The sequence below is a fragment of the Peromyscus californicus genome, unplaced genomic scaffold (genome assembly GCF_007827085.1).
Source record: "Peromyscus californicus insignis strain IS unplaced genomic scaffold, ASM782708v3 Scaffold_5__1_contigs__length_169319896, whole genome shotgun sequence".
NCBI classification, from domain to species: Eukaryota; Metazoa; Chordata; class Mammalia; order Rodentia; family Cricetidae; genus Peromyscus; species Peromyscus californicus.
Window position 1 is genome coordinate 28,459,860 of NW_026294573.1, and position 25,777 is coordinate 28,485,636.

The window sequence follows — 25,777 nt, forward strand, 5'->3', positions numbered from 1 at the left end:
CCTCTTATTCACCACCCTCTGCCTTTGAATGACTGATCCACGGAGGAGCTGCTATAAGGAGGGTCGAGTGGGGAAGCGGGAGGAGGGGAAGGGAAACTGTGCTTCACTGGCCCTAATCTGTGGACAACTAGAGAGCTAGAGAGCTGACCTCCAGGTCAGGACAAAGAGCAGGGCCAGGATAGGCAGAGCCCAGCTGCCCCTCCTTCCTCCCTCCAGACTGGTTCTATCTGCAGCAGCACCCCCACTATCGATCCGCTTTCCCAGCAAGCTCCCCGCACCCTGTCCCAGGCCAGGCCTGACTTGGCTTGAGGCCCTCACCTCAGCTGGCATAAACCAGGGGATAGGAGCGCCCACTCCAGTGCGTTGAGCCGGGAGATTCTGGGGGGAGGGTGTGAAGAGAGGCTTACTACTCTTTATTGCAACATGCCATAGTGGGGGGGAAATCCTTTTGGGGAGATGCAGGGGGCTAAGGGTCTTCTGATGAAGGGAGGGGAAGGGAGGTTCGAGGCTAGGACCACCTAGTTTGGACCAGGGAGGGCCCCAGCAGATTAGAGACCTGAGTAAAACAGCCTCGCAGGGCTGTAATTAGCCCAGAGAAGACACCAACCCTAGGGTGCAAGAGGAAAGGCGCCTTCGCAGCCATCGCCAGAAAAGAGAAAAAGGGTAGCTCTTTGAGGGGTCTCCTCGAAAACCGTTCTTCAGACCTTGCAACGCCCCCCGCCAGGAAGATTTTGTCTGAAGCGGGCTTGGGAGAGAATTTAGACTTGATGCCGGAGCCTCCAGCATCCCAGGGTGGGAATGGGAGATCCCAACCCCACTCCCCACTCCCCCAGTCCCAGCGGCGGGTGAGTCACCGGAGAGCTCCCTACATAGTCTGCAGGCGCGCGGCGCGTACCAACGTGCGGCCGCAGGGGGAGACAGCCTAGCCGGCATCGGTCGCTCCGCTCGGCGTCCGCTCTGCGGCGGCTACAGAAGGAGCGGAGTGAGCTTCCTCGGGCTGCGCTGCAGGGCGGAGTCGGAGCCCTCGAGTTGTGCCCGCGGTGGCTCCGTACTCCATCACGGCGGGGGTGGCCGTCCCCCCCCGCGCACTTGGTACGTGCGGAGAGGCCAGGCCCAGCCCGGGCTGTACAATAGGGTTGGGCCGCGACCAGGACTGGGCCGGCGCTGGGCAAAGGAGCAGGATCGCGATTGCGGAGGACCGACACCGGGTAGCCGGCAACTCATAGTTTCGCTGGCCACCGGCCTCGACCTCTCCCACCCCGAGCGCGGCCGCCTCTAGTCGTTGCCCGCCGGGCGGGCCGGGCGGGATGCGCCGCGGGACCCCCGTCCTGGCCTCGGGCCGCCGCCGCCGCCGCTGCCGCTGAGACCCCCCAAAAACCTCCAGTGACGCCGCAGCCATGGAGAACGGCCCGCGTGCGGAGCCCGGGCCGGGCGCACCCGCAGGTAAGCCGGGAGCCACGCAAGAGCGAGCCCGGAGGGAGGCCGAGCAGCCGCCGGGCGGCCAAGGATGAGGTTGGCGGCTGGGCGGGGACCCCTCCCCCGCCGCGCCCTCTGACCACTTAGAAGTTTAAAAATAAAGGCTGCGGCGGCCGCCGCGGCTCGGGGCCACGGACGCATCTTCTGACAGCTGCCTCCTCCCCCAACCTCGGCGCCCGGACGCACGGGGCATCGGGATCCGCGGGGACCCGGCTAGGGAACCGATGGGGGTGACCCTTCTGCCGCAGCCCTGGGCCATCCTCTCTTCCCCACCCCCACTCTCCTTCGAGATCCACCCCAGGCTCTGAAGATCCTCTTTTACTGAGCTGGAGCCGCCGTCCCTCTCTCCATCCTCCATGGGCACGTGTGACCTTAGCTTGAATGTGTGTGTTGGGGGGCCCCAGATTCTCCGGCCTGGAACCCCGCATACCCAAGCTAGGCCCTTGTACCCCCACGCCCAGGCCCTGGCTCAGACCTCGCCCCCACCCCATCCGTCCAGCTGCCGCGCAAAGGGCCTGTTGCTGCTGCCGGCCGACCCGGAGGGGAGGGAGACGAGGGGGAGGTCTTTAGCGGTGGCTGCCAAGTAACCCGCCGGATAAAGGCGAGGGGGAGGGGGAGGCGGTATTGTTTGGGGCGCGGGCGGGAGCTGGGGAGTGGGCCGCCTTCTCTGAAGCCAGGCCTACTTCAGAGCCCACCCAGTCCGATCTGGGACAGGAATGACAGAGGTGGATCCGCTGACCCTGCCGGCACCACTTCACTTCTGTGGGCCCGAGTCGCACTGTAGAATGAAGTGAAAGCTCAAGGATGGCACTCACGACATGCCACATCATTCCCCAGACTGAGGTTTTTGGATGCTTATACACACACACACACACACACACACACACACTTCCAAATTTCCAGGCCCTGGACCACCAAAGCTCTCCTTTCTACCCCTCACCCCACCAACCCCCAGTGCCCTGGACTTCTGCAAATCCCATTCGATCTGGGAGCAGCTGATGAGGGGGTGGGGACAGAATTCTGGTTGGGCCTGGTGTTGGAGGGAGGACTCTTTCTTCCTGGAAGGGGAGGGAAAAGCCTGACTACTGAGGACCCAAGTCCTGACCCACTTGACGCAGTGGGGGAGGTGGCCCCATCTCCCACACCCCCAGAGAGTCCCCAGACTAATCCTGCCACCTCCCTGCACCCCTGGGGTGTGGGCCCAGGATGAAAGAGTGTCTGTGGGTGCGGAGTGCACCCGAGATGAGGTGGAGCTGCTTGGCTGTGGGTGGGTGGGCCGTGTCAGCTAGGAGGGGGCCGATGATGGTGTAAGAGGACACAGGAGAATGGTGGGTTTCTGGAGGTTTAAAGGCTGTGCTGGCAACAAGGGTGGATGGGTTTGTGCTGGCTCTGCGGAGCCTGAGAGGGGACACCTAGGGAGGCCCAGCCTGGTCTAGCCATCTGCTTACTGGTACTCCGCACCTGAGAGTCCTTGGCACTGGGGTGGTGTACACAAAAGCCTGAATGGTGACACAGCCTCACCAGTGGTTGGTTTATAATTAGGGCACTTGGATGGGTGACCCAGACTGAGGATGAGGGCAGGGGTGGGATGCTTGGCTATCCTGAGGGCCTAGGTGAGGGTGGAGGGCCACATGCAGAGGCCTGGGTTGGGAAGATGCTTCTATATGCAGGGGTCTAGATGGAGTTATATGAGAAGCAGGGTCGGGATTATGACTTGACCCTACACATTGAGAGTCTAGAAGTGACCGGAGCAATGGCTTCCTGGGAGTAAATGATGTGCCCATAGTGTGTGCCGGGGAGAGTTTGGGGCAGTGGTCTAAGTCTCAGAGCTTTGGTGATATGACCACCCTGCTGCCTTCAGGTGCCTTTTGTGTACTTGTACACTGGGCAGTAACCATCAACAGACAGCATGGGGTGGGGGACCAGGGCGGCACCCACTTTAGAGTCAGAAGACCCGGATGGAAATCCCAGGCAGTGGTTTCCTGGCTCCTGCAGTGGAGCCCCTGGAAAAGAGGGAACAGGGTTTGTGCTATGAGCCCCATTTGGTTGATGTGAGGGTGAGAGATGATGAACCTGAAGGAACCTGGCACGCAGGCACCAGACACCCTCAATAAAGTGTGATTACCATTATTGTGGTTAGACTCATTAGAACTGGTGCCAGCAAGGAGGCATGAGCTCTGGGGGAGGGCAGGGAGGGAATCGGGAAGCAGTTTAGAGTGTAGACTCCAGAATCAATTTGAGCTCCGAATCATAACCTCCACTGTATGATGGGGGCATTTCTTAACCCGAGTCTCAAGTTTTCCCATCTATAAAATAAAAATAATGCCAGAAATGATTCCTGAGAAGCATTAGGCTCTTTAAATGAGATGAATACATACACTCTTAGGCCCTGGTACCAGCCTAGGTTGGTGGGTTTGTTTTGTTTTTTCGAGACAGGGTTTCTCTGTGTAGCCTTGGCTGCCCTGCAACTTGCTCTGTAGACCAGACTGGCCTTGAACTCACAGAGATCTGCCTGCCTCTGCCTCCTGAGTGCTGGGATTAAAGGCTACCAAACTGGATTAGGTTTGCTTTTTATTGCTATCATTTCTAATTCTGTCAGAAGTCTGAGGCTCACAGATGGAGCACCATTAGAATGGTGTGTGTGTGTGTGTGAGAGAGAGAGAGAGAGAGAGAATACCAAGGGAGGGACTTCTAGACAGATGTGAGGCAGCTGGAGTGTATCTGGAGAAGAGAAGGTGGGCTGCCCTGGCAGGAGGAGAGAAAAAAGGAGTCAGGTCTCCCACATTGTCCTGTGGCCCCACCATGTGACAGCAGGGAGCTGGTAGAGCTGAGGTGGTGAATGGTACCTACTGATGTAGTTGGGGAAGCAGATGTGTTCTCTGAAGGGATGTTTACCTGCCAGCGTAGTGGGGCAGAGCATGGGATTTGTTTGTGGAAGGCCCCACAGAGCAGGAGGAAGCATCAGAGTGGATGGACCTGAAAGGCTGAGTCGAAATTGGGGATACTGGCTGAATGGGCCACAGGTATACATGCAGCAGCCAGCATGGCTGACCCCTCCTGCTGACAGTCCTTCTCACTGGACTGGTGGGCTCAGTAATGAGGCCTTTAATGAGCCTCTAATGTGCAGTCACGCATGTGCAAATGAGCAGTGAGGGCTCTAGGCCAGCTTAGCCCTCTTCCCCCACGGATGGCCACTAGCCATTAGTGGGACCCGACCAGAGTGATGGCACTTGAGGGCTGCTGGGGCAGGTCTCAAGTCTGACGGAGGAGCTTGACCGGAAGGTCATAAGCAGCTGGGAATCATGTCCTTGGGTCCCCTCCGGGCCAGGGAGGGAGGCAGGCTTAAATAATGCAGCTTTGTTGGCTGGTGGTGGCTCTGCCTGGCACCCCCGGGGCACAGCCTCCAGTGTTTCCTCCTCCCCTCTCAGCTGCAGCTCTTCCCCAAGGGGAGTGGGAGCTTGGGCTAGGGAACAGGTATTGCTGTTCGTCCCCAGATGTCAGAGGAGAGTGGACCTGGGTGGGGAAGGAGGTGACTCCTTGACTCTCCAAATTGATTGTTATTGTCCCCTGACCCTCCCATCTGCTCATGACCTTCACTGTGCCAGAGTGTCATGTGTACACTCTCATTTGTTCCACGTGACAGTCCCCTGAGCGGGGACTAATTTTCTACCCATTTTATAGATGAGACCCAGAGAGGTGAGGTTACTTGCCTAAAGCCACACCGCTAGGAACTGGCAGAGGCATGATTTGAAGCTTAGGCACCAAATCTTTACACAGAATTCTGACCAAGCATGCCAGTGACAGTATCTGGCCCATCACTTCTCCAAAATTTACTTCAATGGGCATCGTGGTCCCGGGAACCCCTGGCCATTTTTTCTTGCAGACTCTGGTAGAGCCAGGTAGCCCTTGGGCTCCCGGTGAATCCGATCAGCTTGGAGACAGAGCAAATTAGACTCGTGGTGATGACAGTCTAGCTAAAAGCCCATTCTCCAGGCACTGGGTTGGGGCTGAGGGAGGGACGTGGTGGAGCCTGAGCTGCGGGATGGGGTCATTTCCTGCCGCCTAAAATAACAGGAAGTGGGTGCTCCTGATTGGAGGCTAGGAAACAATGGCCGCCAGTCCTGCCAGGGAGCGCCTTCAGAGCCTGTCTCTCTCAGACTACGGAAGCTTCAGCCTAGCTTCAGGACCCTGTCTCCTACCTCAGGCGAGGCCGGCCTTTCCCAGTGCACTGCTTCTAACTGCTAAGTTCCTCCAGGCCAGCGTTAGTTCCTCTAATGCTGCTCTTGGGAAACAGTAAGAAACACCTGTCCTGGCCCAGCCAGGTGTCCCTCAGGCTTTGTCCTTCCTAGCCATCCGCACTCTCCCAACCCGGATCTCTCCAGGAGGAGACCGAGGAGACCCATCTGGTAGCCGAGTGAGGGTCAATGGAGACAGTTAAGCTGAGTCTGTGCAAACCCCACCTCTACCCTTCCCCAGCTGTGTGGCTTTAGCAAGTGTCTTGATCTCTCAGAATCTGTTTTCCTGATTTGTAAAGTGGGGTAGCAGTACCCCCCTTCTTAGGATCATATCAAAGAATGAATGAACTAAAGAGGTTACAGACTTAGCTGGGCCGGCCATGAGCCTTAACTGCTGTGATTCACCAGACTTCCTCTGGCCCCAGGGGAAGGAATGCCCTGAAGCGGGAGGGCAGAAGCAACAGGGAACAGGCTAGAGAAATGTGCAGGGGAGATTGACTCTCTGCGTGTTTCTGAGGCTTTCCTGTGGTTCAGAGGGAGTACCTGGCTGCTTGTGGGCGTGTCTGTGTGGGTACATCTGTGTCTGTTTCAGAGTATGTGTGTGTTTTGTGCATGTGGAGTTATGAATCCAAGTCTGTTTCCTGAGAGAGACACGGGAATGTCCTGTCTCGTCATTGTGCATGCTCTCGTCTATATTGTCTGCTTTCTCTCTTGGGTGCTCTCCTCTGTGTCTGTCTGTCTCTCTCTCTTTCTGTGATGTGTGTGTCTGTCTATGTGTATATTTGTCTGTCTCCATGCATCTTTGCTCTCTGTCTGTCCTCCTGTCTTCGTCTGGAAGGTCTAATGTTGACACCTCAGAAGCCATCGCGAGAACAGGAGGTACTTATCTCCTGTCCTGTCTCCCTTGTCTGCATCATGCCTTTGCTTCCGGGCTGCTCCCCTCAGCTCTCACCTGGACAAGCTTCGCTCTGCCTTGGAGATGGACCTCCCTTCCCCTCTTTGGTCTGGGACCTCACTTCCGGCCTCCTGTTGGCCAGCCTGGGCAGGAGCCTGCCTATCCTGCATTCCTGAGCTCTTAGCTCAGGGCCTGTCTGCCCCACCTGCACCCTTCACTTTTGTGGGGGCACCTCCCTGGGGGAGCCACCGAATCACTTCCTTCTTAGGGATCAGGTAGGAGCCTGAGGGAATGATGACATGGTACCTGACGGGAACAGTGTGACATAAGATTTTGTCATCAAGCAACACTGGGGTTCAAACCCTGCCCTTGACATGAACAGTCTATTTAATATGAGTAACAGTTACCTTACCTATGAAGGAGGCAGGGGCATATATGGTACTTTCCCTTAAGGATAGCTATGGGAATTGAGTGACATAAGAGAACATGGCTTAGGAGTTGGCAGAGGACAGCGGGGTCTTGATACAGTCATGACATTTAGAATTTAGAGAAACATCTATGCCTGGGAGCACCTTGGAGTACTGTGTACTCTCTTTTTTAAGACAGAGTTTCATGTAGCTGAGGCTAGCCTTGAACACTTGATTCTTCTGCCTTTACCTACCCAGTAGGTAAAGGGACTGGGACTACAGGTGTGTGTCATCATGCCTGGCTTGACTACACACCGTATAGGTGGTTTTCCATATAGGTCCATCTGTCCATCTATCCATCCATCTGTTTAGGTGTTCATTGATCAAACACGGGTTCTTATTGTGAGTGATCTGGGCATGTCCTGTATGTGTGTGATCTGGGTATGTCCTGTAGGTGTGTGATCTGGGCATGTCCTGTATGTGTGTGATCTGGGTATGTCCTGTATGTGTGTGATCTGGGTATGTCCTGTAGGTGCTACAGAGAGGACTAAGGCTCAGTTTCTTCTCTCAGTGAGTTTTTCCACTGAGGAGTCGGGCATGGCAGGCAGATACATAGTGAGGCTGAATTATCAGTGCTGTGAGGGACCATTGGCTCAGTAGGAGCTGGGGTGGCGGAAGAGAGAAACATGCATGAGAGGGCTGCCGGGAGATAGCGCCCATGTGGCAGGCCCACTTGGCACTTGACCCCCATCTCTCGCCAGACCCCAGAGACTGGCCTTTTAAGGGCTCTTGGAAAGACAGGACTGTCCGACACCACCACATAACCAGTTCCTGCACCTTTGCCCTGCAAATGCTCTTTGTGCCAAGAATTAAATACAAATTATCTACTGCTTATCCAGTTCTTAGCAAATACTTCTGGGAGATAGCAAAATAGCAGAAGAAACTGGCAGTGACCGAAGCCTCCCAGGCTGGCACAGTCCAAAAGCAAGATAAAATGAAGTAACCTAAGGATCATATTTGATTGAGGTGAATAACCAGAAAAGAATCAGCCATATTGTATAGATAATTAACCAGGGAATTAATTTGGATTAACATACATTGTTCCAGATAATGCCATCCTGATGACATTTTGTCAGGGTTGGCGTAATTCTGAGGGAATATTTGTATTCCGGGGGTCAGTAGCCTGCCGGGTCACGAAAGTCGTTCCAAGCATCCTGTTTGCCTCTTGAGACGTTTTTCTTGTTCAGCCGCTGGAGTAAACACTCATTATTATTTTTGTTAAAGTCTACCTGAGTACCTTTGTCCAGGGCACCGCCCAAACTCTGTTGAGATGGAGGTCCTTTTCTTCCTTTTAAGTGTTTAGCACTTCAAAATACATTGCCACACTGTTCTGTTCTGTTCTTTCCTTCCTTCTTTCTTTTTGGACAGGATCTCTCTGTTATGTAGCTCTGACTGTCCTGAACGCGCTGTGTAGTCCTGGCCTCGCTATGTAGACCAGGCTGGCCTCGAACTCACAGAGATCCTCCCTAGTGCTGAGATGGAAGGCGTGTGTCACCACGCCCAGCAGAACTGTTCTTTATGAGAGGAAAATTTTCCTTCATATGCACCTGCTTTAGGCTAGGGTGGCCTCACGGTTTGACATTTTATTGTCATTCAAAGCACATTTTGACTGTCTGTGTGAACGTGGCATTGTGGTAGCTGCTGCTGATGCAGCCCTGAGCAAAGCAGAGGTGGCCCAGCCCTTGTAGGGCTGTCTAGAAGGCAGGAAGTACACAAAGAAGCTTGGCAGTCTGTGACAGTGCTCCAAAGAGAAGCTCCTGGAGCCGCAACTGTGTGTAATCGTGGATTTTGTGCCGACCAGAGAAGCCAGGGAATGCCTCTCTGAGAGAATGGTGAGTAGAGCAAAGGAGAAGGAAGAGTTAACAAAGAAAAGAAGGGAAAGAGCACATGCAAAGGCCCTGTGGCAAGAGGAGCTTGGATAGTCATGGGAACTTAAAGGAAGTCGGTAGAGGGAGAGTTCAGGCGACAAGCAGGGATCAGGGAAGGTAGAGATTTAAGACAGAGTGGTGGAGAGCGATTAGGCCTTTAGACTATGCCAGACTTGGAGACTCAGCTCCAGTGTCTCCTCTTCATCCTCAGAGCAGTGGGACACCATCGAAATTTCCAGTGTTCAATGGAGAGCAGAGTGGGAATGGGTATGGCAGAGCAGGACTCTGAAGTCCTCCAGGTAAAAATGGTGATGCTCTCTGCCAGGGTGGGGCTTCTTCATTTCCCAAGTACTTATGGGGCATTTGTGTCCCCATCTCTGCTGGTGCTAGAGGTAAAAAGAGACAGACAAACAGTTGTGCCTCTGGGAGCATAGGCTAGGGGCAGTGGGGGTATTGTGAGATGGTTGTGAACCAAATGTGGTGGCACCCACCTGTCATCCCAGATTTTCAGGAGACTAAGGCAGGAGGATGGCTGGAGCTCTAGAGGTTGATGCCAGCCTAGGCAACATATCAGGACCCTGTATCTAAAATGAGGCGTTGGTGGTGACCAGTTCTAGAAGGTTCTGCTTTGCCAGGGATGTCAGATCCCATTGGCCTCCACACCTCTCCAACTTCAAGCCTCGGAATAAGTGATTTTACCACCAAACAATAGACAAATACAAATAAAGAAAGCAAAGGGCTGGAGAGATGGCTTGGGGGAAAATTCCCCTTCTAAAGGACCAGAGTTTGGTTCCCAGTACCCATGTCAGCTGGCCCACAATTGCTGGGAACTCCAGCTCCAGAGGACCTAATACCCTCTTCTGGCCTATGGACACATGTGGCGTGCACATGTGTGCTCAAACACACATGTAAATGAAAAAAATCTCAGAAAGGAAAAGAAGAAAGGTTGGTGTCACCAGTTTGTCAGCCCAGCTGCTCAGCCACCGGGACAGGAGGTTGGTGTCACCAGTTTGTCAGCCCAGCTACTCAGCCAGCCGGGACAGGAGGTTGGTGTCACCAGTTTGTCAGCCCAGCTACTCAGCCAGCCGGGACAGGGGGACCAAGATTTCAAGGCCTGTCTGGACTCTAGCGTGAGTTCTAAGTCAGGCTGGGCAAGTTACTGAGGCTCTGTCTCAAAGTAAGATGTGCAGAAGCTGAGGATACAGCTCCATGTAGAGTAATCGCTTAACATGTCAGTGGCTCTGGGGTCGAGCCCCGAGTACTGAAAAACAAGCAAAAATGAGGTGGATGCTTATGTAGAGTAAAAGAAAACAGAAACAGAGGAGAGAGAGAGATTTCAATTATAGCTTTTGGTTTAAAATTTACTTTACGTGTGTGTGTGTGTGTGTGTGTGTGTGTGTGTGTACAGGCATGCATTGATACAGCATGCTGTGGGACCCAGGGATGAAACTCAGGTTATGAGGCTCGTACAGCGAGTGTGTTGAGACGGCTCAGTGGCACTCCAGTTTGTAGTTTTAAATCAAGGCAGGCCTCACTGAGAAATGAGACCACAGAGGGTGAGGGAGCAAGCCGAGCTGAAGCTGGGGACAAAGCTATTCCTCCAGAGGACTTGCAAGTTGCAGCCCAAGGCGGAGGGACATGATGGACGCTGGCTGGAGGGGCCGAACTCCCGGAGAAGGGGCAAGGGGAGACGATGTCCAAGAAGGTGACAGGCTGGAGAGGGAGGGGGGACTCCTTTGGGTTCTCATCTTCATGAGATGGGGGAGATTCCGGGGATTTCAGGAAAGAGTGATGTGATATGACTCACTGTTCATTGATCTCTCCAGCTGTGGCGTTGAGAAAAGAGCAAGGGGCGGGGCAAGGGGACGGGGACGGTGAGGTAGTCGCTGGGCTGTGGGGCGCACACCTTTAATCCAGCACTCAGGAAGCGGAGGCAGGGGGATCTCTGTGAATTCAAGGCCAGCCTGGTCTACAGAGTGAGTTCCAGGACAGCCAGGGTTACTCAGAGAGACCCTGTCTTGAAAAAGAAACAAACAGAAATGGAAATAGTGAAAAGTGATTGGATTTGGAGTATATTATGAAAATTAAACCCAAAGATGGGCTCAGATTGGACACTCTGAAATGACTCCAAGGTCTGAGAAGCTGTGAGAGCTGACTGGGAAAAACTGAGGTGGGAGGAGTGGTTAGATCGGTGAGCTCTGTGAGCCCTCCAGGGTGTCAGGTAGGGAGTTGCAGGAGTGACACTGGTCCTCCAGGGAGAAGTCTGGGCTGGAGAAACAAATTTGGTTGCTGTCAGCACAGGGATGATTTTTAAAGCTGTGAGTCTGGATGACATCACCACAGAGTGTGGGGCCAGAGAAGAGGTGAACTCCTGATGGCCCTGGGGCGCACAGCAGCTTGGAGAGGTTAGGAAGTCAGGGAGGGACTGGCAGAGCCGCACATGTCCCAGCCGGCAAAGCAGAAGGAAAGCCCGACCTGAAGTGTGTCGTCTCCACAGCGGAGCCAGACAAGGGCTTCAAGAAGCACCATGGGGCCAACTGGGTCAGTGCGGCTGGTAGGTCGAGTCAGCGTGAGGCAAATAACCAGCTCCCGAACTTGACATCCTGGAGGTCCCTGCTGACCTTGCAGAGAACAGGGTTGAGGCCTGGCCTGGAGGAGGTCAGGCAGAGGGGACGTGGGTGGCTTCTTCAGGACAGGTGCTGCTTGAGGAGGCCAGAGATAGTGTCCCCAGTAACCATCTATACCAGCAACTCGGTGAGGACTTGGAGGCTCAGATCGGTTCCCACACAGGATCAGCCTGTCCTCTCTACAGCCAGGCCTTGACTACATCTGAAGCCGTACACCTCACTCCTCCCAGCTCCTCTTCATCTCCACAGTCGGGCCTACTTAGACACTCACCGTCTTACCTGGTGGGTGTGATTTGCCTGGGTGTAGACAAACACGCGCCTACCAATTTCCTTGCAACACCTGTTAGCACACACAGGTGCTTGAGGAAGGGCACTACACAAGCCTCACCCTCAGCCTTTATGCTAAGACTTACACACCCAAATTTTGGCCTCAGGCGGCCCTGGGTTCAAATCCTGCTCCACCAAATACTACCTACTTTTATGACCCTGAACAAATCCTTTCATGAAAGGAAGCTTGACTTCCCTCATCTATGGAATGGGGGAAGACTCTGTGTCCCCCAATGAGTAGCAAGGCTTCACTGAGTGGGTGCCACTAGTGTTGCCTGGTGAAGGCAGTTAAGGAATTTGCACCTGGCTGGGAAGTGACTAGGCACAGTTCTGGGTTACCTGTTATGGGGCTGTCAGAGTTGAAGGTTAGGAGGGAAGCCAAGGCCTCAGCTTGGGCTCTTGCCTGTAGCCCAGGAAGCTGGACAGGGAGGATTGAAGGGGAAAATAGAAACCTGGGGTGGTATAATTGCCCCAATTATATTTGTTATTACAGTATTACAATTCTTTTACAGTAATGCTACAGGTCTGTGGAGAAGGGCCTAGAGCCGTGGTTCTCAACCTTCCCAACGCTGTGACCCTTTAATACAGTTCCTCATGCTGTGGTGACCCCCAACCATAAGATTCCATTGCTACATCGTAACTGTAATTTTGCTATTGTTATGAATTGTAATGTAAATGTCTGCTATGTGACCCCTGTGGGCGTTGTCACTCACTCACATGTTGAGAACCACTAGCCTAGACTCTGCTGGTGACACTGGGTTCAAATCCAGGTTGGGTCACTTACTAGCTACACTATCTCAAAGCTGGGTGTGGTGGCACATGCTTGGAGTCCCAGAACAAGAATCCCTTGGAAGCAAGAGGACACCAGTTCTCACAAGACCAGGCTAGCCCTTATGGTGAGACCTTGTCTCAAAGGAAACAAAAAGGACTCTCCCTAGTCTGTGCTTTATTTTCTTGTCTTTATGAACATGTCTTTATATGTCTTTTGTATGTATAATATGTCTTTATAACAACTCCTTCATAAACAGTGAGGTTAGAACTAGAACATGTAAAGAGCATGTAGCTTTATGTGTAGGGAGCACTCAGAAAAATGTGAATGTCAGTGGTGGTGTGTGCCTTTAGTCTTAGCACTTGGGAAGCAGAGGCAGGTGGGTTTCTTGTCAATTTGGGGCCAGCCTACTCTACATAGCAAGTTCCATGACAGCCAGGGCTACTTAGAGACCCAGTCTTCATTCATGTGTGTGTGAACATCAGTGGCTGTATCTAATCTCACAATGCTGTGACGTAGGTAGTATCCATGCTTTCAGAAGAGCAGCTGTAGCACAGAGCAGGTCTGCAACTATCCAAGGTCACCCACTCTGCAGGGAAACTGGGGTCCATGCTTTCAGAAGAGCAGCTGTAGCACAGAGCAGGTCTGCAACTATCCAAGGTCACTCAGTCTGCAGGGAAACTGGAGTCCATGCTTGCATTGTCTGGCTCTGAGCCCAAACCATTAGAGACCTTCCTCCCAGAAGAGGGTATTTAGAGAACCAAAGACAGTTCCCTGGGGTGTCTCCTCCCTGCACACAACTTGTCCCAGGGATGGGGAGTTTACATGTCCTGCGAGAGCCAGAGTTCCCAGAACAGAGAACTTAGCATGGCAGTGGTCCCTAGGAAGAGTGAAAATGTTACCCATGATACTGCCTGTTCCCATCTGTCAGTGCTCTGTCCTCACTAACTCCCTAAGTGGCCAGAGGTCCCCTGCAGATGGCATAAGGGCTCAACATGAAAAGAATTCTCTCTACAGAGAGAGGGAGGTAGAAGCACTGTGCTAGGTTCACTCTACCAATTTCACACGTGGGGAAACACAAGTTTGGAGTTTGAGGAGCTTGCCTGTCTTGAGATAGTGAAATGAGAACAGGGCCGTTAGCCTGACATCTGGTCGTAACCTGTCCTTTGGTGTGACATGCTCACACGTGCATACACACGTGTATTTAACAAGTTCTCTTTTTTGAGACAAGCTGGTCTAGAATTCATTGTGGAGCTTGGTTGACCTTGAACTCACAGTGGTCCTTCTCCCTCAGTCTTCCAAGTGCTGGAATTACAGGTGTGTGCCACCATGTATGGGTGAATATTTATGTTGTGGGGGGTCGGGGGAGCGAAGGAGAGAGGTTTGAGGCTCACTATTTAGTGCAGGCTTACTTCAAACTCATTACATCATCAGGCTGGCCTTGAACTCACAGCGGTCCTCCTGTCTTAGCTGTCCCAGGGCTAAAATTAGAGGTGTGTGCCACCACCATGTTTAGCAATATTCATATCTTTTTAAAAAAGATTTGTTTATTTTTATATGTATGAGTATTTTGTCTGTGTGTGTGCACCACATACATGCCTGGTGGCGGCGGTGGAGGCCAGAAGAGGGTGTCAGATCCCCTGGGACTGGCGTTACAGATGGTTGTCCACCGTGTGAGTGCTGGGAACTGAACCCGGGTCCTCTGCAATAGTATCAAGTGCTCTTAGCCACTGAGCCATCTCTCCAGCCTCTACTGTTCATATCTTTAAAGACTAAACCCAAGGGTTACAAACAGACGTATCTGTGGCTGGCTGCCTACCCCACTGATGACTTTGGCAGGGCCAATAGCCTATGGGTGCCATGCTTTTCCCTTCCCCTTGGTTGGCCCCATGTGCCCAGCCCTGACGTACTCTGTGAACCAACCAGCCTTTGGGTTGGACAGTGAGAGCAGAGGCAGAGCAGAAAGAAGGGCCAACAAGGTGTCTCAGTGGGTAAATCACCAGCTCAGAGCCTGATGACCCGGGTTCTGTCCCCAGGGCCCACATGGTGAAAGGAGAGAGCCGGTTCTCACAAGTTCTCTGACCTGCACATGTACACCGTGGCATGTGTCTTCCCGTACACACACACACACACACACACACACACACACACACACACACACAAGTGAATACATGTCATTTATTTTTAAAGGGAAGAGAGGTAAGGGAGGCAGACATAGAAACCAGTGAACCCCATTTGGTGCTACAAATTTGTTCTCAGTCTTCCAAGGTATCATGCTCCAGCTGCCCCTTTGCACCCTGCTCTGCCCTGCCAGACCCTTCCTTTGCTTTGCCAACTCCGCTCATCCTTCTGATCACAGCTCAGTTGGCACTTCTTCATGTGCAGGTTAATCATGTCAGCTGTGCTGTGCTGTGTGTGGTACTTCCTCTCTGCTGCCATTTGTCTGTACCCTACTGGAGGGTGAGTTCCCTAGAGACAGGGATCCTGGCTAGCCTCTCTCCATTATGTCATTAGTATCTGGAGTAGAGTAGGCCTGGCGCATGGATAGAGCATCCATGAATGAACGAATAAGTCACCGGGCAGATTGCCGTGTGAATCGACGGTGCGTGTGTCCTGTCTGACCCTCCCACGTCTCTTACTTGTCTTTCAGCTGTGATAGCCAGGATTCCCGCAGAGCCAAGACCTTCTCCAGAAGGCGACCCTTCCCCCCCTCCACCACCAACACCGATGTCAGCCTTGGTTCCTGACACTCCCCCAGACACCCCTCCTGCCATGAAGAATGCCACTAGTCCTAAGCAGCTCCCCCTGGAACCAGAGAATCCCACTGGGCAGATCTCTCCTCGGCCAGCTCCACCACAGGAAGAATCCCCATCCTCAGAAGCAAAGAGCAGGGGACCCACCCCACCAGCCACAGACCCACGGGATGCCAGGCCTTCTCGAAGGAGTAGCCAGCCGTCCCCAACAGCAGTGCCAGCCTCTGACAGCCCTCCCACCAAGCAAGGTATTTGTGACATGCCCAGTGTTGGGCTGTGGGTGGGTCACATGGAGGATGAGGACAGGAAGCTGGGGTGAGGCTAGAGGGAACGCCGAAGCCAGTTGCCCCAGGAGACCTTTTGACTCTGTTCTTCCCTCCCCTCAGATGTGAAGAAGGCAGGAGAGAGGCACAAGCTTGCCAAAGAGCGACGAGAAGAGCGAGCCAAGTACCTGGGTGAGTGTTTGGGTCGCGTTATCATCTTCATTGACATTCCCCAGCCTCTTGTGAATAAATAATACAGACCCTTCTAGAATACTGTGTGTGTGCTGAATTCACTTAATCCTGGCACATTTTGAGGAGGAATCAGGTTGGAAAAGATGACATCACTTGCCTAAGAGCTGGTGAATAGCTGAGATCAGACCCAGACAGACCCTGTGTCTTACCTCAGATCCGTGCTCTAACTAGTGGTTCTCAACGTGCAGGTAGTGACCTCCACAGGGTCGCATATCTGATATCCTGCATATCAGATATTTACATTATGATTCATGACAATAGTAAAATTACCGTTATGAAGTAGCAACAAAACGATTTTCTGGTTGTGGTCACCACACCGTGAGGAACTGTTTTAAAGGGTCGCAGCATTAGGAAGGTTGAGAACCACCGCTCAATACATACCGTCATATGTTGAATTCTGTCCAGTAGGCCCCCAAATCATGTACAGGAGGGTCTCACCCTGGTGGAGCCACTTGTCCTCCAGCCTGAGAGGTGTTAGGTCCGTGGGGCAAACAGCTTTCCCTAGACCCACCTTCAGGAAGCCCTGAAGTATGAACGGGGCATCAGAGAGTGGAGGCCTCACAGAGGCAGGCAGAAAGGGGGTGGCCCAGGCCTGCCACGGAACCCCTCGGGTCATGCCCCTCATCTCTCTCCCAGCGGCCAAGAAGGCAGTGTGGCTGGAGAAGGAGGAGAAGGCCAAGGCGCTTCGGGAGAAGCAGCTCCAGGAGCGCCGCCGCCGGCTGGAGGAGCAGCGGCTCAAAGCCGAACAGCGCCGGGCCGCCCTGGAGGAGCGGCAGAGGCAGAAGCTTGAGAAAAACAAGGTACGTTCTCGTCAGCCCCAGCGGAGTTGACACAGACCTTTAGTCTGCGTGCACGTGTGCCCACCGCCTATGCAGTAGTGAAGCCATACACACATCCACACATGTCCCGATGTGCTTCTGTGCCTAGGCAGACCCATCTGCATCCACCCCTGTGGCTCTGTCCCCGTGTGCCCATACAGAAGATGCCTTTGCTTCACATATGTTGTGACGGGCCCGAGGGTCTGTTCTATATATGCAGATACGTGTCCGGACAAACCTACTTCCATCACATGGATATAGCTTAGTTTGAGCATTGTTGAGGTATGAAAGACACGATAGCCTAGTCCTGTCTGGTAGCCTCAGCCACAAAAGGAAAACAGACCCAAGATCGGGATCCTCAGTGCTAGGAGACATGGCCCTGCCCAGGAACCCCAGGCAAGGAGAGTCCCACCCATCCCAGGAAGTGACTCAAGCCCCAGAAAAGCTCTCCAAGAACTGTGGATAGGATCTGTCTATCACACATGGGCTTGAATCACAGCAGACTCAGTAACTTAGGTTGCCTGCAGTGAGTCAGGAAGAGCTTAGGATGGGAGAGGACTTTCTCCCAGGTATGGTGGCTGACTCTGAGCCCAAACCTCTCTTTTCCCCATTGACCCCCAGGAGCGCTATGAAGCAGCTATCCAGCGGTCAGTGAAGAAGACCTGGGCTGAGATCCGGCAGCAGCGCTGGTCCTGGGCAGGAGCCCTGCACCACAGCTCCCCCGGACGTAAGACCAGTGAGTGGGCTGGAGGTGCCGGTGGGTGGCTGGGCAGGGCTGAGGCCTGCTGAGGTGGGCAAAGGACATTTTACACACAAGGTGCTGGCTACCCCCTGCAGCAGGTGTGCCTTGCTTCATGTATCTTCTGGAATAGTCTGTAAACCAAATCATCCCTTCCTAAGGACTTCCACTACCAAATCAGAGATGGATTCTGTCGACTCGGTTTGCGTCTCAAACCTCTGTCATCTTAGGAGTTGTTTAACATGCTTTCCTCCTGTCAATTACTGGTAGTTGTTGATATGTAGAAAGAGGACTTTAATGCCTTGCAGACCCTGGATGCTTACAGAAAACTCTCGTCCTCTGTTTTGGAAGGTAGTTTTTGGTCTGAGTTTTCTTCGCCTAGGCACATTATGGACTTTGGTGTGACTTCTTGCTGGCATGTATGTACCACTGTGCTTGGCCAAGTCTTTATGCAATGCAAGGTTCCATATTTCACGTATCTCCCTGGTGTGGGGGCTCGTAGATGTGTTGTGTGGCCCACTCTGTGAGGCTGTGTTTCAGGCTTTGTGTACCTCGGTGAGGGCTCCTAAGTCAGACCCCTGATATTTGTGTGACCTTTAACTTCTCAAATCTCACTTTCTTCATGTGTAAAATGGGGATAACAGCACTGCTTGCCTCCAAGGTTGTAGGTAGATGTTTGGAGGATCAGGTGAGGTAACATGTATGTGGTGCCCAGCACAGTGCCTGGCCCATGGTAAGCTGTCATACTGCCATGGCTAGGTTCCTTCATTATGTTTTTGCCTGTGTGCATCTTACTTGTGTTCCTCTGTCTGTGCATGTCTACATACACATTATGTGCATGCCTAAGTATCCACCACCCTGTACACCCATGTTTGCATGTCTTTGTGTGTCTGGAGAAATACGTGGATCTGTGCAACTGTGAACTGTGTAGGTCTTCTGTTTAGGAACATCTTTGCCTTGTCCCAGGATGTGGGTGTTGTATCCATAGCGCCTTGGCTGGGCAGTATCAGCAAGTGCCAGTGTTGGGTGGTTGTGGGGAGGGGTTGCAGCCCCAGCCCTAGGCAATGGCTTCCTTTGGGCTGCCCAGGAAGGCTGTAGTTCTAGTTTTCCACCATTTCTTCCCTCTGCTCCATCTCCATTGGCTCCCCAATCAAGGTTGTTTCCGATCATCTCCCTTGTCCCCTCCCTCTCCCAGGGCCAAGTCAAGGCTCCTCTTCCCACCCTGCCCGCTCCTTCCTCTCCCACCTGCCCTCAGAGCATCCTGCATGAAGGCCTCAGTGCCCCCCCTGGCTCCCGTCTGGCCCGGCCCTAATGCCGTGTCTTTTCCCCTCCAGGTGGGAGCAGGTGCTCCGTGTCGGCAGTAAACCTGCCCAAACACGTGGACTCTATAATCAACAAGCGGCTCTCAAAGTCCTCTGCCACGCTCTGGAACTCCCCCAGTAGAAGTAAGAGAAGGCCCAGCCTTCCCCCTCCAGAGCCCCTTGTAGCCAGCCAGCCCCCTCCAGAGCCCAGCAGGAATAGTCATCCCTGGAGTCTTCATACCCCAGGTCCAGCCCTACTCCATCCCACCCAGGGCTCTGTGTCCCTGGCAGGAGCCAGCGTTCGGGCCTGGACCCCAGGACATAGTAGTGTCCTGTAGGAGAGAACAGAGACAAAGCACAATGGCCTCAAGAGAAGATTAGGCTAAGGGCTGGGGTGGTAATGGGCAATCAGCTCTTTCTCTAGCCACAGCCAGCTGGCCCTGGCAGCCTTAGACAGGTGGTTTTGCCCTCGTGTCAGGCTAGCCTGGATACTAGGGTGGGGGTATTCTGGCTCCGCCCTGGAGGACCATGCAACCCTGTCATCTCTGCCTCTAGAGCACCTGCTTTGGCCTTGGCTGGGTCCAAAGTTGAGACCAACCAAGGTGGCACAGCTCCTGCGTTCCCACCCTGCCCTGGTGCTTACATATGAAAGAATCATGGTTAAAGTTATTTATAAGTTTCTCTAGCTTTTATTTGGTTGCTCTGTTGCCTAGCAACCAAATCAGCTGCTGCACCAACCCCACCTGACTGACGCTTAAAAATAACCCAGCAGCTGAAGGGACAGAGCAGGGTGGCCTAGGGCAGCCAGGCCCTCTAGCAGCCTCTCGCACACTCCTAACGGCTGGTTGGAGGAGCACAAGGACCCTCACTACCCAAACCCAGGAAGCATGCCTCCCCCAGGCCAGCATGATGAGAACAGGAGAGGCAGGCCCTACTGCGGGACCTGGGAGAGGGCAGTTGGGTCTTCCCTAGATCCTTTTATGGCTCCTTCCTTTGCTCACAGTTTTGGGCCGTGTCACCTGGGGAGACGGGTAGGAGGCACTCCTAACGTGATGCAGGATGTTGGCCTAGGATTTTTTTTTTTTTCCGGTTTTGGGAATTGAACCTAAGGCTTCTTGCATGACAGCCAAGCGCTCTACTTCTGAGATATATTCCCAGTCCCTTGCTCAGTGTGTTGTTGCCTGTGTCTGCAAAAGGAGGACCAGATCTCAGGAAGAAATGTGTGACCCCGCTTGATGTGGGGTGGGGGTGGCGGCAATCCTCTGGAGAATTCTTGAGCTCATCGTGGGGTCAGTGCCTAGTCTCCACCTGTGCCTCCGCCTGCCCTGACCTGCTCTGCCTGGTGTTCTCCCCCCAGATCGCAGCCTGCAGCTGAGCGCATGGGAGAGCAGCATTGTGGATCGTCTGATGACGCCCACCCTCTCCTTCCTGGCTCGGAGTCGCAGCGCGGTCACACTGCCCCGAAACGGCCGGGACCAGGGTAGGAGCAGCGGCCCTGGGAGACGCCCCACAAGGGGCCGGGCAGGGGCCAGCCTCGCGCCTGGGCCACACCCCGACCGCACTCATCCCTCTGCAGCCGTGCCAGTGTGCCCGCGCTCAGCCTCCGCCAGCCCACTAACGCCTTGTAGCGCCCCTCGGAGCGCGCATCGCTGCACCCCATCCGGGGAGCGCGCGGAGCGACGCAAGCCCGGTGCCGGCGGCAGCCCCGCGTTGGCCCGCCGCCGGCTGGAAGCCACGCCGGTGAGTGGCCGCCGCTCAGGTGGGGACAGGTGCGGCTGGACTGGAGCGCGGGCGCCGCTGACCTCTCCTCCTCCTCCTCGATCCTATCCCGCGCCTCCAGGTGCAGAAGAAGGAGAAGAAGGACAAGGAACGGGAAAACGAGAAGGAGAAGAGCGCCCTGGCCCGCGAGCGCAGCCTCAAGAAGCGCCAGTCGCTGCCGGCCTCCGTGCGCCCCAGGCTCTCCACCGGTGCTGAGCTCAGGTGGGCGGGGCTCCGCGCCTCACCTGGACAGTCGCTGTCAATCTTTCCCAAACACTTGAAGTTCCTAAAGGGCAGGTTTTCCGTGTCCCTTGTCCCTCCTGTTTCTCCCTTTCTCTCTGCTCTTCCCCCACCGCACACTTTTTTTTTTTTTCTTTTTGAGACAGAGGCTACAACTCTTGAGCCGACAGACACTTAACTACGTGAGCTCAGTACTGGGAATAGAATCCCCAGCCTCCGGCAAGCCAGGCAGGCACCCCATCACTGAGCTATATACCCAGTACATTTTGTATTTTGTTCGTTTGTTTAAGATGTTTCACTCAGTTGCCCAGCTTTAAACCTGTGATTCTTCTAAATTAGCTGGGGTTATAGCAGACCTGTGCCGCCATACCTTCCCAGTGTGTGTGTGCGTATAGGTCAAAGGACAACTCTTGGAAATCAGTTCTCACTCAATGCAGGTCCCAGGGATTGAACTCAGGTTGACAGACTTGGTGGCAAGCACCTTTAACTGCTGAGCCATCTCACTGGTCCCTTTTTTGTTGTTTGTTGGGCAAGAATGCAATATATCGCTGGCCGGTGGTGGTGCACGCCTTTAGTCCCAGCACTGGGGAGGCAGAGGCAGGTGGATCTCAGTGAGTTCAAGGCCAGCCTGGTCTACAAAGCGAGTTCCAGGACAGCTAGAACTGAGAAACCCTGTCTCAAAAAAAACAAAAAACAACAACAACAAAAAGAATGTCATGTAAACTAGACTGACCTTTAATAAGCTCTATAGCCAACGATGACCTTGAATTTATGGTCCTTCTGCCTCCCTCTCAAGTGCTGGCGTTTCAGGGCTGTGTGCTCAGCGAGCAATCTACCAACTAAATGCATCTCTAGCCTTTTCTGCTGTTTGGTGTTTGTGAGGCAGGGTCTCCTTAAGTAGTCAGGTGCCCTGGACTTTCACTCTTTCTCCCCTCCCTTCATCCTCCACCCCCCCCCTTTTCTCTTTCATTTTTTGATTATAGACGCTCCTCCCCCAGCTCCTAAAACAGTAACACCTGATAAGCAGCTCGGCACATACTTGATCAGTGAACAACTTGCCCTGTGGTGTTCTGGGTGCTGAGCACACTGGGCTAAGCCAGGCCTAGTTTTTGCTCTACTAAGTGTAGACGCTGTTGGGGAGGCAGATGTTAACCAGAACTGCTCACAGATGAATTTGTAATTGTGACCTGAGATGGATATATGCGCTAAGAGAAGTGATAACACTTTGTGAGTGAATAGATGGGGATGCAATCAGCCTGCCAAAGGCAACACTGGCGGCCAGTAAGGTGGCGCAGGGAGGAGAGGCCTTTGCTACGCAAGCATTATGACCCGAGTTAAATCCCTGGAATCCATGGAAAGAAAGAACCACCTCACAAAGTTGCCTTCTGACTTCCACATGCATGCTCACACATGCACACCCCACACAATAATAACAATCTTTTTTCTTTTAAGGGAATACTTCTCCAAAGAAGTGACTTGCTTGGGGAGGGGAGGGCCTGCCCAGGTGCTCTGCCCTCCGGTTCTAACCTCTTTCTTCTCTCTTAGCCCTAAGTCCAAGGCCCGGCCATCCTCTCCCTCTACATCCTGGCACAGACCTGCCTCCCCCTGCCCCAGCCCAGGACCAGGCCATGCCCTTCCTCCAAAACCACCATCCCCCCGAGGCACTACTGCATCACCCAAGGGGCGGGTTCGGAGGAAGGAGGAGGCAAAAGAGAGCCCCAGCCCCTCGGGGCCTGAGGACAAGAGCCACAGCAAGAGCAGAACCATTGAGGAGAAGGAGCCAGTGGCCCCAGCTTCTCCAGCGCCCTCACCAGTGCCCTCACCCACCCCGGCCCAGCCTCAGAAGGAGCAGCCCTCAACAGAGCTCCCTTCAGGTGCACAGGAAGTGGGGTGGGCAGGGCAGAGGTGCCATCTTTTCCTGTGTCTGGGAATCAGACCACCACAGATACTGGTGCTGAGGGACAGATCTCCTGCCCATAACAGGACCAAGTCTCAGACATAGTGATGGCAGCAATTGGGTTGAATGAGTGGGTCATTGAGGTCCTGAACACCCCGGGTGTACAGGGGTGATGGAGGTGCCTGTACCGGTGTGTGCTGACTCCTGGTCTTGGATCTTTCTCCAGACACCGCTGTCCCGACTGCCCCTCCTACCGCTGCTCCCCCGGCGACCCCTAGCAAACCTATGGCCGGCACCACAGACCGAGAAGAAGCCACACGGCTCCTGGCTGAGAAGCGGCGCCAGGCTCGGGAACAGAGGGAACGCGAAGAACAGGAGCGGAAGCTGCAGGCTGAAAGGGACAAGTAAGTGTGACCTCAGGGACTCTGAGGGCCCTTGTAGCACCTGAAGAAGAGGCGCAGACCAAGCTTGAGTTTTCTGCATCCTCCAGGCGAATGCGGGAGGAGCAGCTGGCACGGGAGGCCGAAGCCCGGGCTGAACGAGAGGCCGAGGCCCGGAGGCGGGAGGAGCAGGAGGCTCGAGAGAAGGCGCAGGCTGAGCAGGAGGAGCAGGAGCGGCTGCAGAAGCAGGTGCCCAGGCGGGTGCATGGGCTGGCTCTAAGTGAGTTTGACCAGGAGGGAGCCCAAAGCTTATGGAGGTCTTTGGCAGAAAGAGGAAGCCGAAGCTCGGTCCCGGGAAGAAGCTGAGCGCCAGCGCCTGGAGCGGGAAAAGCACTTCCAGAAGGAGGAGCAGGAGAGGCAAGAGCGGAGAAAGGTGTGCAGGGCCAGTGGGCTCTGGGGGCGGGGCCCTGCTGGGGCGGGGCCCTGCTGGGGCGGGGCCCTGCTGGGGCGGGGCCCTGCTGGGGCGGGGCCCTGCTGGGGCGGGGCCCTGCTGGGGCGGGGCCCTGCTGGGGCGGGGCCCTGCTGGGGCGGGGCCCTGCTGGGGCGGGGCCCTGCTGGGGCGGGGCCCTGCTGGGGCGGGGCCCTGCTGGGGCGGGGCCCTGCTGGGGCGGGGCCCTGCTGGGGCGGGGCCCTGCTGGGGCGGGGCCCTGCTGGGGCGGGGCCCTGCTGGGGCGGGGCCCTGCTGGGGCGGGGCCCTGCTGGGGCGGGGCCCTGCTGGGGCGGGGCCCTGCTGGGGCGGGGCCTGGGTCTGACTCCAGTTCCTGCAAATAGTAGCTGATGTACCTGGGCCTGGGCTTGAATCTGTAGAAGATAGAACAAGGAAGTACTGGTGTGGGCTGAGAGGTACAGCTTTAGAATAGGGCCGGCTGGTGAGAAGTTGAGGATTAGGTCTGGGTGTGGGCCTAACTACTGTGGGACCTCCACACAGCGGCTGGAGGAGATAATGAAGAGGACTCGGAAGTCAGAAGCTGCTGAAGCCAAGGTCAGCATTCTCGGGTTGGGGGAGGGGGGGAGTTGGGGAAAGGAGGTTGCAGAAAAGCCTCCAGGACCGAGGAAGAACGTGATGGGGGAGGCTTTTCTGTGTCTGGGCTGAGAGGGAGGGGTTCAGTAGAGCAGTAGACTGGGTCCACATAGGCCTTGTCCCTGATGTCTCTTCCTTTTCAAAACAGAAGCAGGATGGAAAGGAGACCACAGCCAACAATTCCAGCCCAGGTAAAGCCCTACTCCCCTCATTTCCTCTGCCCTGCACCCATGAGCTCCAGTCCCACCCTTAAACAGCTCCTAATTAATGGCCATTTCTTCGATGTGATAGGCCCTGTGAAGGCTGCAGAGACTCGGCCCTCTGGGTTACAGAAGGATTCTGTGCAGAAAGAGGAGCTGGCCCCTCAGGAGCCACAGTGGAGGTACCAGCTCCCAACCCCAGGGACTCTGAGCCAGGCAGGCAGCTGCAGGCTGGAGCAGTGGACTGCTCTGGGCTTCTCAGGGAGGGGAGGTGCTAACTCTGAACCCCTACATCCACAGTCTGCCAAGCAAGGAGATGCCAGGGTCCCTGGTAAATGGCCTGCAGCCCCTCCCAGCACACCAGGAGAACGGCTTCTCCCCAAAGGGAACTGCTGGAGAGAAGAGTCTGGGTCGAACACCAGAGGGGCTCCTCCCGTTTGCAGAGGCAGAAGCCTTTCTCAAGAAAGCAGTGGTGCAGCCCCCACAGGTCACAGGTAGGGACTGGAGGGACCCTGGCTCTTGGACCCCGCTGCATCCCACCCATCCCTCCCTGGGACTGCCCAGCCCTGACGTTTTCCCTCTCCTTTTCCTCAGAAGTCCTTTAAGCAATTGCCTTGGACCCGGGTGCAGCTGTGAAGGTTCCTTTGTATCAGCTCTTGGGTGTCTGGAAGAGAAAGAGACAGAACAAAAATGGAAGTGGCCCCGGGCCCTCGGGCATGGGTCCTCTCTGTTGTTTTTAATCTGCACCTTACAGACTGACGTGTCTTTGGCGGGAAGCAGGCCCTGCCCCTCAGTGCATTTGTGTGCTCACACACTCAGACACCCATCTTCCCCACACACACATACACTCATAGCCTCTCTGGCCTCCCCCTGGGGGACGGACCACTTGTAGTATTTGCCTTGGTTTGGTGGGGTACAGTGGATGTGAATACTGTAAATAGCTTCTGCTCAGACACCTCTACGTGGAGGAGGCGGGTACAGGAGGCAGTCCCTCCTCCCAAGGCTCCCTGGGAAGATCTTCCTCTATTTAACTGTAACTGAGGGGGAACCCAGGTCTGGGAATGGGGGGGGCACCTTGGGCCACAAAATACTGGTTGCCCCCTGTCCTCGCCTGGAATCAGTGTTATTACATCTGATCAAAGTTCTCCAGAAATAAAGTGAGAATAATTCTGCCAGATTTGTGTGTCCTTGGAGCTGGGGGTGAGGGTAGGGACAGGTGACCTGAGTTCTGAGACTTTAAGGAGCTTGGAGCTGTCTACTCCTAACTGGTGGTAGCAGTCCTGGACTCCCTGCCCTATGGTCTTCTAGTTTAGTTATGAATTCATCCATTCATTCTTTCAACGGATATTAGTTGCTACACGTAACCTATACAGGCACTGGGCTTCACCCTGCCTGGAAGTACAGTAGTAGGAAAAGACAGCCTTTGCTTGT

General features: G+C 54.5%; 1 protein-coding gene across 8 annotated transcripts; it reads left to right on the forward strand.

Annotated features, from left to right (window-relative positions):
• The first annotated feature begins 1,195 nt into the window (after positions 1-1,195).
• Map7d1 (MAP7 domain containing 1) lies at positions 1,196-25,521 on the forward strand. 8 transcript variants are annotated; one of them, XM_052716781.1, is made up of 18 exons: positions 1,196-1,443; positions 15,315-15,665; positions 15,804-15,872; positions 16,569-16,732; positions 17,372-17,486; positions 18,824-18,934; positions 20,148-20,270; positions 20,367-20,530; positions 20,631-20,770; positions 22,334-22,662; positions 22,912-23,089; positions 23,176-23,314; positions 23,394-23,498; positions 24,054-24,107; positions 24,295-24,337; positions 24,438-24,528; positions 24,647-24,840; positions 24,941-25,521. In XM_052716781.1, exons 1-18 carry the CDS (start codon positions 1,398-1,400, stop codon positions 24,949-24,951), a joined length of 2,427 nt encoding a protein of 808 aa, XP_052572741.1. In that variant the 5' UTR covers positions 1,196-1,397; the 3' UTR covers positions 24,952-25,521. The 8 variants fall into 8 exon arrangements, with proteins under 8 accessions (XP_052572741.1, XP_052572742.1, XP_052572738.1 ...); XM_052716782.1 differs by having other exon boundaries at positions 17,372-17,477; XM_052716778.1 differs by having other exon boundaries at positions 20,148-20,530.
• Positions 25,522-25,777: the final 256 nt, after the last annotated feature.